This window comes from Gobio gobio (genome assembly GCF_949357685.1).
Source record: "Gobio gobio genome assembly, chromosome: 23".
In the NCBI taxonomy this organism is placed as follows: Eukaryota; Metazoa; Chordata; class Actinopteri; order Cypriniformes; family Gobionidae; genus Gobio; species Gobio gobio.
In genome coordinates, this window is record NC_137119.1 from 39,789,829 (window position 1) to 39,802,038 (window position 12,210).

At 36.1% G+C, this 12,210-nt stretch overlaps 1 protein-coding gene across 6 annotated transcripts in view; it reads right to left on the reverse strand.

Moving 5' to 3' along the window:
- Positions 1 to 1,724: 1,724 nt before the first annotated feature.
- Positions 1,725 to 12,210, reverse strand: part of LOC307119795 (myosin phosphatase Rho interacting protein) — an 80,266-nt gene continuing 69,780 nt past the window's right edge. For 4 of the 6 annotated variants that reach the window (XM_079806334.1, XM_079806335.1, XM_079806333.1 and 1 more), the window contains 5 exons: positions 12,059 to 12,166; positions 11,900 to 11,986; positions 11,642 to 11,807; positions 9,070 to 9,146; positions 1,725 to 2,842 (listed from right to left, as the gene is read on the reverse strand). In XM_079806334.1, coding sequence (XP_079662460.1) covers positions 2,771 to 2,842; positions 9,070 to 9,146; positions 11,642 to 11,807; positions 11,900 to 11,986; positions 12,059 to 12,166 — 510 coding nt within the window. In that variant the 3' untranslated portion in view covers positions 1,725 to 2,770. Of the gene's footprint in view, positions 2,843 to 8,515; positions 8,576 to 9,069; positions 9,147 to 11,641; positions 11,808 to 11,899; positions 11,987 to 12,058; positions 12,167 to 12,210 lie in introns of all 6 variants that reach the window. The other 2 variants (XM_079806331.1, XM_079806332.1) reach the window with 2 other exon arrangements.

Below are 12,210 nucleotides of genomic sequence, written 5' to 3' on the forward strand. Positions count from 1 at the left end.
TTCGTGAGTTCTCAGCTGGTAAAAATAAAACCATATGTACACGCTTAAACTGATGGCGTTTAATCCAGCACACAGCATTGTTTTGAATGTTCGGTAAGCAGCTCCGTCGCGAAATATATGTCATAAAAGACGACCAATCAGGTTGTGACCGTATCTCTATGCCTTTGGTTCGGTAACTTTAGGTCCGCTGTTAAAAATGCCAGTGTGGACGCTAAGCGGACCAGGACTATATGTTTTGTTTTTGATTTTTGGTCCGGACCAAACGAACCGAACTACAAGTGTGAACGAAAGCCCCGTTCACACTGCCAGCGACAAAGCGACACGATCCCATTCATTTCAATGGAGTGCTGGCGACTTCCGGCGACACGAGCGACAGTGACCGTTGGCGACAGAATGTGGGCGTGTCAAGCGACAAAAGTTCAGAAATTTCAACTTTATGCAAATGGGAAGCGATTTTCGCGAGCGACAACCAATAGGAGTGAAGTCAGTGGAGTGCACGTGATCCGTCTGCTGTACTGCTACTGCGGTGTCGTGTTAAGATGGAGGAGATGTTGATTTTAGCTGTTAGCAATTTCCCTGTTCTTTACGATATGTCTCTTTGTACATACCTGTCTATGGTACATACACAGACACATTTAAAAAAAAAATGATGCATGGAAGGAGGAGGGTGATCTGCTAATGACGTTTATAGGCAACCCGTAGTGGGAACGCCCACTAGCGACATGAATCTCTGGCACTGGTGACATGCAGCGACATCATCGCTGGCGGTGTGAACGGGGCTTAAAGGGTTAGTTCACCCAAAAATGAAAATTCTGTCATTAATATCTTACCCTCATGTCGTTCGACACCCGTCAGACCTCCGTTCATCTTCGGAACAGAAATTAAGATATTTTAGTTGAAATCTGATGGCTCTGAAAGGCCTCCATTGGCTCAATGGCACTTTACACTCTCAAGACCCATAAAAGGTACTAAAGACATCGTTACAAAGTCCATCTCACTACAGTGGTTCTAAAATAACTTAATGAAGCGATGAGAATAGTTTTTGTGCGCAAAAAAACTCTAAATAACGACTTATATAGTGATGACGATTTCAAAACAAGGCATCATGAAGCTTCGAAGCGTTATGAATCAGTGAGTCGAATCATGATTCGGATCGCGTGTCAAACGCCAAACTGCTGAAATTTGGCGATTCAAACCGCTGAATCGACTCACTGATTCATAACGCTTCGAAGCTTCATGATGCTTTGTTTTGAAATCGTCATCACTGTGTATCACTAAATATATGCAACAGTTGTTGTCAGATCTCATTGGTGATTTCAAATTTAATCGTAAACTTGGCAAACAGTTTTGGAGAATTTGATGTTTCCCCTTTCAAAGAGATAGGAGCTGCACACTTGCATTACAAAGATGGCCGCCAGGTGAAACATGTGAACAAGTGAGCTTCAGCGTCTGTTTATAATGTAGTGGGCGGGGCTTCAGATTCTAGAGAGCATTTGATTGGACAGAAAATCAGACGAGAAGCTGAAGTGCAGCGATGTCAACAAAATCATTGATCCTTAGTCCTTCACTAAGTTTGGAACACTTATATCTTCTAAATGCTAATTTTGTCATTGTTTTGGAGCATATAGATAACAGTAAGGCTAACATATTCATACGAAAACGCCAAAAAAAACCCCGTCAATTTTGATTTCATGAGGACTTTAAAGAACGAATTTATCAGTGGACTGATTCAAAAACATTTTTATTATTACAGATGCATCACATTCTCACACACACCAAAATAAAAATATTCATACAGATATGCAATTAGGTGTAGACATACCATGTATAGATAGATATAAAGATCTTTTTTTTTCCTCTATGCAGACCGAGAGTAAAGTCATTTCTCTAAAACCAAATATTTACAAAGCAAATGTTGAATATTATACAGTGAGTTTTCTTTGTTGTGTGTTCAATACTTTCTGACTTCTGGAGCAGAAGGAATATGGAATTACACGTTTCAAAACCAGAACACAAAAATCAACGACTCAAAAGTGCTTCATATTCATGCAAAGGCCAGTATTGAACATCTGAAACAACACCACCGAGGCATTCAGACGTCCCGTGTCCGGAGGGAATTACAGGAGAAGCTCACGATCAGTAGCCGAACGAACGCTTTACGCCGCAACACCCACAGCAGATATCACGTTTGGTTGCTCTATATATATATATATAAACCAAAGGCAACACAAAAGCAATTAAAACAGCAATCAGATTCTCCTCAGTAAACGACTGAAGCACATAATCACTCTACAAAACACACTCGCGCGAGCTCACGTTACCACGTCATCTCAAGGTTACAGTACTAGAAAGTCTGAAAAAGTGTTATCACGTACACGCACCACGTATTTACAATATCATTGGCAAAATAACATCTCTCTCTGTCAATATTCTCTCAGAATAATCCTAAAAACATCTCCCCGAAAAGACACAACAGCAGCCAGTTCTCCATTCAGAAGATGCTCAGACGAGACGTCTGTAGTGTTCAATACTGAGTGTGTTCATGTATACTGTGACGATGAAGAACAGCTTAGGGACCAACCAAAAGAGTACAAATATGAGGTTCATCAGAGTGGATGGTTGGCAAAACAACGTGTCAATATTAAAACGTAACTCCCTTAATTCACAATATTAAAACAATCAGAAAGATCTACCAACTGAGAAGATCTCAATGAAGACGAAACGAGTGTGAGAATACAAAGAGGAACGAGAGAGTGGAAGAAAGAAAGTGTTATATCTTTCTGGAGTCTTTAGTTTCGAAGAGCTTCATCCTCTCCTGTACGGTCAATCCCTCCTTCAAACTCTGTAAGAGAGAGAGAGAGAAAAAAGATGTTTAATTTCTATCATGTGCTCGTACATAAATGACACTTTTATGAGGAAAACTCAACTTTGATATCATTGTCAGCTGGTATGGGAAAATCGTTCTTAAAAAGCCTGGGTGAATGAACCATGTTTACCAAACAATGTCTCTGCTGTATATAATAGCCTGGATACGACTGTAAAAAAATTCTATAAATTATTAAAACTAAAATTCAATAATTTCATTGAAGAACTGAAGAGAAATGATTGAAATTCAATTTAGTTAAATAATATTCTCTACTGTATATAAGAGCCTGAATAAAACTGAGAAATAAATTAAAAAAATGCAATAAATTATTCAAATTAAATAATTTCACTAAATAAATTTCAAAAATTTCTCTTCAGTTCTTCAAATGTAATGGTCAACATACAGTTGACTTACAGTTAAATTATTTTCTCTGCTGTATATAATAGCCAGAATAAATAAATAAAAAAATGCAATAAATTATTAAAACTAAAATTCAATCATTTCATTGAAGAACTGAAGAGAAATTATTGTAATTTAAATTCAAAACTTGGTTAAATTATATTATCTACTGTATATACTAGCCTGAATAAAACTGTGATAAATAAATAAATAAAATCAATAATTTCATTAAATAAATTTCAACAATTTCAACAAAGTTCTTCAAATTTAATGGTCAGCATAATTTAGATAAATTATATTCTCTACTGTATATAATAGCCTGAATAAAACTGAGAAATAATTAAAAATGCAATAAATTATTAAAATTCAGTAATTTCACTAAATAAATGTCAACAATTTCTCTTAAGTTCTTCAAATTCAATGGCCAACATAACTTAAATTATATTCTCTGTTGTATATAATAACCTGAATAAAACTAAAAAATAAATAGAAATTAAATAAAATATTAAAGCTAAAATAAAATAAAATAAAATAAATGTCAACAATTTCTCTTCAGTTCTTCAAATTTAATGGCCAACATAATTTACAGTTAAATCATATTCCCTTCTGTATATAATTGCCTGAATAAAACTGGAAAAAACCCCTGCAATAAATTATTAAAACTAAAATTCAATGATTTCATGAAATAAATGTAAATAATTTCTCTCCAGTTCTTCAAATTCAATGGCCAACATAACTTAACTTATATTCTCTGTTGTACATAATAACTTGAATACAACTGTAAAATAATAAATAAAAAAAAGACAATAATTTTATTAAATAAATTTAAATAATTTCTCCTCAGTTCTTCAAATTGAATGGCCATCAATTTCATATAAATCATATTCTCTGCCGTATATAAAAGTCTGTCACATAAAAAATAAAAACCAACATATAAATAATGTTTAATGATCAATGCTAAAGAATTAGTGCTGGGGAAAAATTAACCGTGATTAATCGCATCCAAAATAAAAGTTTGTTTACATAATATATGTGTGTGTACTGTGTATAATTAGTATATGTGTGTATACATATACACACACACACACATGCATGTATATATTTAAGATTTTTTTTTATATTTTTATTAAAAAATATATATTTATATATAAGATAAATTATATATACAGTATATACATGCAAATATTTCTTAAATGTATACATGCATGTGTGTGTATTTATATACATACACATAATAATTATACACAGTACACACACATATATTATGTAAACAAACTTTTATTTTATTAATCATGATTCATTTTTCCCCAGCACTAATATGATTACTTGTAACATTGCATATACATGTTTGCTTAAAACTTGACTTCCCTTAAAGATATTTTCCAGACATGTTCATTCAGTTCATGTGCTTTAAACTGCACTGTGGGAACATGCACATTCCTTAAAGGGACATTCAAGGGGTTTTAAACCAAAGCCTGTTTCTATATTCACTTGTTTTAGATCCATCTGTCATTGGCGGTCTGAGACTGTGGCTGCTTCATTGTGCAACATGACACCTGCACAAGACGTTCACATGAACACTCTGTACTAACTCTACACACACGGGTGTCCGCTTTCTTTATTATTACACTATTAGATGGGTCTCATTGCCTTCAAGAACTAAACGAGACACACGACACTTCATATCCTCGTGTCATTAAGTAATGAAGAATTTGAGATGTTATTTGGTGACAATTTACCCCAAGAGTACACAAAAACAGATACAAAAAACAATTCATGTTTTTCATGCCAAAAAACGGGGTTTGAAGTAAAAAAATATATCCTTAAACATCCCTTTAAGTTATCTAATATATTTAGGACAGAGGAACACACAAGAAAAATGACAACGACACACACACAAAGGTCTATTAAGATGGTAATTGTTTTACATGCGAGACAGGTAATGATTTTAAAATGATTATCATTATCATAAGCGTGATCTAATTCTCATCTGAATCAACGCATTTGAGTTATGGGTAACCGGCCGGTATCATCAGAGCCACGGCTGTACACATGAGGAGCACATAAGAGTGAAAATAAATGTGAACAGCTTGTAAAGTCAAGGCCGTTCAAGGGAGTCGTGCAAATATGCATTTACAAACAATTACCATCCAAACAGGGCTAAAGTCTACCTTTAAACACCGAAAAACACAAATCACACACACACAAAGCAAGAAAACTTCACCATAAAAACAGTAAGAACACGTAACATTCAGAAAAATGTGATCTGTGCTGGTTATGTGTGGACTTTATGTGACCTTCAGACTGTTGGGAAGGTGTAGGACTCATGCAGGATTCAAAGGCTGTGTTCAGGATGGAATACTAGCGTACTAAATACTGCACAGTATACAATGTACACCACCTAGCATTTAAAATAACTATATCATGAAACAGTGGGTTTTATCCCATGCTAAAACTCTCGTATGTTACATTGTTCATTTCACATTGCTTGGTGAGAGGATATCCATGATCTAATTTTGAATTTTAAAGTGCCCCATTATGCTTTTTCTGATATTACCCTCATGTAGTGTATAATATCACTGTCTGTGAATGTAACAGTTTCTGAGTTATTGAGTGCCGAAGTTATGACGTCACTTTGTAGGCCAAAACGCGGAAGTGAGTTAGCATTTTAGCCCTTCCGGTTCCCTCGCCCTAAAGTCTATGGGTTTCTTGAATGGGTTTTTGCTAAATCGCCTGAAATAAGGTCTGTGGTTAACAAAGCCTCTAAATATTTTCACGTTTTGATCTATGACATAAAACACATAAGTTAAAACCTGCTTGTGATTTTTTAAAACTTTATTGTGTCTTAAAAACGGTGGTTGCTAACAAGTTGCTAAAAGGTACTACATCCTTTGGCGGGGACTTTAGACGTCATCGTGACAAACAGGCAATCTCTCACTAGCCCGCGTTTCAGCCTTATGAAGAACTTATGTGGCGTGAATAAATCGCGCTATTCGCGCAAAGTTGGATGCTTGAACATTTGGAGTTTACTCTCTTCACATGTTCGTCTCGTTGAGAAATGACTGACATGGGCTGTGTTTACACGTCTTTTTGTGTTAAAATCTACTGTTAATGTGTGACAAAACGTAGTTTTAAGACTTTTTCAGTCGATAATGTAGTTCTTTAAAGCTCAAATCTGTGGTTTATTTATAAGAAGAGTTCCTATTTGAACATTTTATCTGGTGTTTTCGGAGTTGTGAGCTCCAGTGAGTCAGCGGCGGTCAGCGCTTGTTTAGCCGGCGAGAGTAAGTTAGACTTTCCTCGTCCAGTCCTTCTGACGTCTGCCGCTGGCTCTGATGTCTCTGTGGCGTCTCCAGCTATAATTAGTCTTGTGGAGATTTAACGGCCCATATTTGCTCTCATGGATCTATAATTTGTTCCCTGGCAAATCGTTTAGGCTGAGGGCAAAGTGAAGTTTCATTACTTGTTTATTTTTAGGCTATAACTACATTACCGTTGTAAGTTAGCCGACTAGCACTGACTTTGAATGTTTGACTGAATTGTTTGCTTTATTTAATGTGTAGCTTATTATACGTTTTGTATTATTGATCATACATAAACTTGCATTTAACAAAAAGAGACTGGGTTGTGTTTCATGTCATTTAATGTTATCACAGTGATAATCATATTGTCTGAAAAAACATTAACAAAAGATAAATCTCATAAAGGCACGCATAAAATTAGTTTCTAACATTTTTGGAAAAAACGAATGGGCAATATTTCTCATGAAAAAGTGGATAAGTGTTCATACACAGCGCAGATCATAATTAGCAAGCGCGTTTTTTAAATAAAGTTTGAGGAAGCTTGATGATGACGTTGATCCGCGACCATGGTGTGCTGTAGTCCGTTTATAGCCTACCGTTAGCATTTTATATCTGACGGCTTTATTTAGGCTTCAAAATTTATACATTTTGGATTCATTTGTAAGGATTATCTTGGTAGACAAAACGTGTAAGGGTCATAACTCTTTGTTGAACACAGATCTTATTTTTTGCAATTTTCCAAAAGTCTATGGGGAAAATGCATGGCTTTTCGATCGAGGGAACCCATGCGCCACTAACTTCCGGGTTGGCCTACAAAGTGACGTCATAACTTCGGCACTCTATTGTCTCCTAAAAGCTGCCTTAAACGGGTCATCAGTGAATCCAGTCTCACTTCCTGCTTACGAACCAATGTAGGTTTGTCGTCTGACCACTCTGGGGGGTATTCCAGAAAGCAGGTTATGTTACAGGGTTAGTTTGCTGAAGAGGTATTCAGATGTGTTTTATATAAATAATATAGTTATTAATATAACCAAATGTGTTTCAGTATTGTTTCATATTAATTCTAAAGAATTAGAATACATTTTTTTATTAAAAATAAGTTGAAATGTTAATTAAATTAAAATATATGTTATTTTATTGTCATATCACACATGGATCTGCATTCAATTAATAAGCATCAAACAAACAATATAATTTTTTAAAGATTACTTATTAAACGAAAAGATGATTGCACAACCACCAAATAAGTGGTTATGTAAATCTCCATTAAACAAAAGAAGAAGAGGAAGTAGAATGGCGCACTTTTTCTTAGTGTCTGTTTCCATGGTGTATCATCGATTCGTCGCTCAGTTGAGAATGTCTTGTGTGTTAACTGGGAATATACTCTGAGTTGTCTGAACTTACTCCCAGACTCGTTTTTGGAACCAGCATACCTTGAGTAAGCAAGGTTTGGGTTAATCAACCGAGAGTTCAAGGTAAATGTGACTTTAAGCTAACCTTGCCTTCTGGAATACCCCCAGAAGGCAAGGTTACCTACCAGAAGGCAGTTCTGGTAGACCAATCACAACCGACTGGGCCATCTGACCAATCAGAGCAGAGCAGGCTCACAGAAAGGCGGGGTTTAGAGAGACTGAATCCTTGAACCGTTTCAGACACTGAGAAAAGAGCTGATGCTGTAATGTATATCAAGTGTTTTTTTTACTTTGGATGCATGTAAACCTGTTGTAGGAGACTCCAAAACAAAAGTAAAAACCTTTAAAATAGCATAACAGGGGCACTTTAATTACATTTTGTGTAACAATATCAAATGTTAAAACCATGGCAGTAATTGCTTTCATGGCAGTAAAAAGTGGGATGCTTTGCATTGTGGGATACAGTATTCTTTGCAATATGCTCCATATTCCATGCTAACATAGCCGTACTCTCACAAGAGCGATAAATGCTTCACCTGTTGGACCTGATGGGGTCACAGCGGTCAGCTACCCCCGACAAACCCCTCACTCTCTGCCTGACAGGGCAACGTACACATGTGAGGACACACACACACACACACACACACACACACACGGTTCCATACTTCATACACATAAATACTACGGCTGTCACTTTAAAAAGCGTAACAAATTAATATAAATTCTGTATAGAAGCTTAAAAAGTCACAATTACATTTTTCATTCCCTAGTGGAAAAAAGCTTCCATAATTCTGTAACATTTACTATTAAAAACTGCACATAAAATTCAAAATAAATAAATATTGCAGATGGAAAATAAGAATTTTGTCTGCCACATTTTTCACAATCTCGTGGAAAATGGATTGTAGTGGATCAATGATCCAAAATTAAACTATATATTGACTTTTTGTATAGTATAGTTTATATCAATTTTTATTTTTAATCTACTGACAGCACAAACACAAACAACATAATTTTCCACATAAATGTACAGTTGTCAATGGCTGACAAGAATGTTTATGACACAGACATACACACTTTGAACCCTCACCTTTGACCTGAGCCCACGCATCTGTCTGGATTTTTCTTTCTTCAGGAAATCTGGGTTACTCTTTGACTTCATAATGTCTGTATCAAACACAAATACACTTCAGCTCATACATACACACACAGACACAGTCAAATGTTTGTTCACACTCTAATTGTATCATTTGGCTGGAGTTTGGGCATGATCTGAGATGATCTAATATGAATTCACCGGCATCAGCCAGTAATGGAAACCGCTCGGGCGATTAACACTCTTTTGTATCAGTTGCAAAATCTTCAAATTTCAAATATTTTAGGTGCATTTTATGGAAGCTTGTTTCCGCCACAGAATAAAACAAGATAATTAAAAAAGATAACTGCGACTTTTTACCTCACAATTGTGAGTTTATATAACGCAATTCTGACTTATCTTCTCAAAATTGTGAGATATAAACTTGCAATTGCAAGTTATTAAGTCCAAATCCGTTTTTTCTCAGAATTGCGAGTTTATATCTCACAATTTTTACTTTATATCGTGCAATTGCTTGAAAAAAGTCAGAATCGCAAGATTTATTGTTTATCCTGTGGCGGAAACAAGCTCCCATAGCATTTTCTGTAAAAATGTAGTAATTTAAAAAATATATATTTTTAACAAATAATATTAACACAAAATAATCTATATAATTAAAGGGATAGTTCACCCAAAAAATTAAAATTAGCCCATGATTTACTCACCCTCAAGTCATCCTAGGTGTAACTGACATTCTTCTTTCAGACAAATACAATCAAATGTCCTGGCTCTTCCAAGCTTTATAATGGGTTGTCGGGTCATTTTTGTCCATAAAAGTGCATCTATCCATCATATAACTGCTCCACACAGCTCCGGGGGGTTAATAAAGGCCTTCTGAAGCGAAGCCATGCGTTTGTGTGAGAAAGTATCCATATTTAAAACTTTATAGACTAAAATAACTAACTACTGCCGTACGCATCGACTTATAGCGAAAGAGTAACCCTTGACCCTTGACGCATGACGTATTGACGAACGCAGAAGCGCAGAGGAGAGAGCAAAACAAAACACCAGTCATGAATTAGAGTCTAAAACGAGAATTTTTAAAGAGAAATGGCGGAGAATTTTGATATAAGAGAAGAGGGGCTTGAGTTTGTTGCCCAGCACTATCCACGAGAGGCGTCAAAGCTTGAGATGCTCCTGTACATCGCTTCAAGGTTCACTCTTTTAGCGCAAGTCGACTTGCGTACGGCCAGGGTGACCACCATCAAACAAACCAAATGTGGGACGATTAACAAAGTTTGTGTGGGACAATGTGGGACATGTTACCGACACTAAAACATAACCTGAAACTGTTATATAATGTCTATCTAACTTAACATTTGTAAAAACATTTGTATTCTGCCTTTCAGCTGATAAAAATACTTTGTTCTTTAGTCCCTCCCAGAAAACACCATTACATCACAATGTGACATAACACGTCTTTATTTTACATGTCATTTAAATTCAACATCACTGAGCCCAAAGGAAGCAGGCATCTATTTTTGAAACTGTTCTGACCAAGACCAACTAAAATCCAACAAAATAAATAATGAACAAAATAAAAAAATAAAACAACATGAAATTAGTTGATTGACAGTCTTGTATATTCATTTATATTATATATTAAGAATAGAACCAATTTACCTAATTATGCAGTAGTTTTCTGAAAGGGAACACAATGAATCACCGCTCCACATTTTGATTGACAGCCGTCACAATCTACCAGTGACCGTATTTACTCCTTTCTTTTCAACCATTGGATAGGATTTAAAAAATGGCTGTACGTATTTGTGTAGGGCGGGATGTTACTTCTGACGAAACGCTGTTAAATATAGGTAAAAAACTACGGTGCTAAAATAAAATTCTTTCTTAAAAAGGCAAAAGAACGCATTCATGTTTTCTTAGTATGATAGTTAAAAACCAACAAACGGATGAAAACGCGGGACATTTTCTCAATATGCGACGTGCGGGACAAGGGGTGGTCACCCTATGTACAGCTGACCTCCGGAAGTTAGTTATTTTAGTCTATAAAGTTTAAAATATGGATATTTTTCTAACACAAACACATGGCTTCGCTTGAGAAGGCCTTTATTAACCCCCCGGAGCTGTGTGGAGCAGTTATATGATGGATAGATGCACTTTTATGGACTTAAAAAATGACCCATCAAGTCACTGCCATTATAAAGCTTGGAAGAGCCTGGACTTTTTTAATATAACTCGGATTGTATTCGTCTGAAAGAAGAATGTAATTTACACTTAGGATGGCTTGAGGTGAGTAAATCATGGGCTCATTTTCATTTTTGGGTAAATTATCCCTTTATGTTCAGTCTATATGTGCACTTCTTAATTGCTCTCTATTTATGAATATCAGCTTCAGCCACTGAAAAATCTATATTGATAACTACTAGTGCTTTTATGGTGCTTTTTTTGTCCTTCAAATCATTTTCCTTTAGTGCACTACGAAAGAGACCAATTCATGCGGATTTGAAACGCCATGAAGCTGACAGGGTTGCCATTTTCGTGTCCTTAAATCCTTGAAATGTCTCACCGTATCCAGCAGTAACGCCACTTCCTTCAGCGTCTAATTCCCCAAGAGCTTCTGTAGCAGCCAAAAGTTTCTCCCTCAGCTTGTTAATGTCACAGTCAGCTTTAGCCTTCACGATACTCAGCTCGGTGTAAATGTCCTTGTACTTATCTGAAGCATACTTCTTATCCTGCAACACACACACATGAACGACACACATCAGAACGCGCCGGCATGTGTACGTAGAGCTGTCGAAGAGAAACACGTGTGTGTGCATATTACTCGAAGTGCCGACTGCAGCTCGTCTTTGAGAGAGTTTATTTCCTGTTTGAGGTACTGGATCTCTGACTCCTTCACTCGCAGCAAAACCTGCAGCAAAACAGCATTTAGATGAAGTGCACGACACCTTTAATTGATGAAAAGGCAGAGTTTGTGCTGTACCTCCAGTTCATAGATGTCTTTGCCTTGTGTCAGAGGGGAAGCTGATTTGTCTCCACCGATGCAGGAGTGCATTCTGGTGATCTCCTCATTCAGACGATGATTTAGCTCCTAAAACACACACACAAATTCATGTTTATAAGATGGTGGGGAAC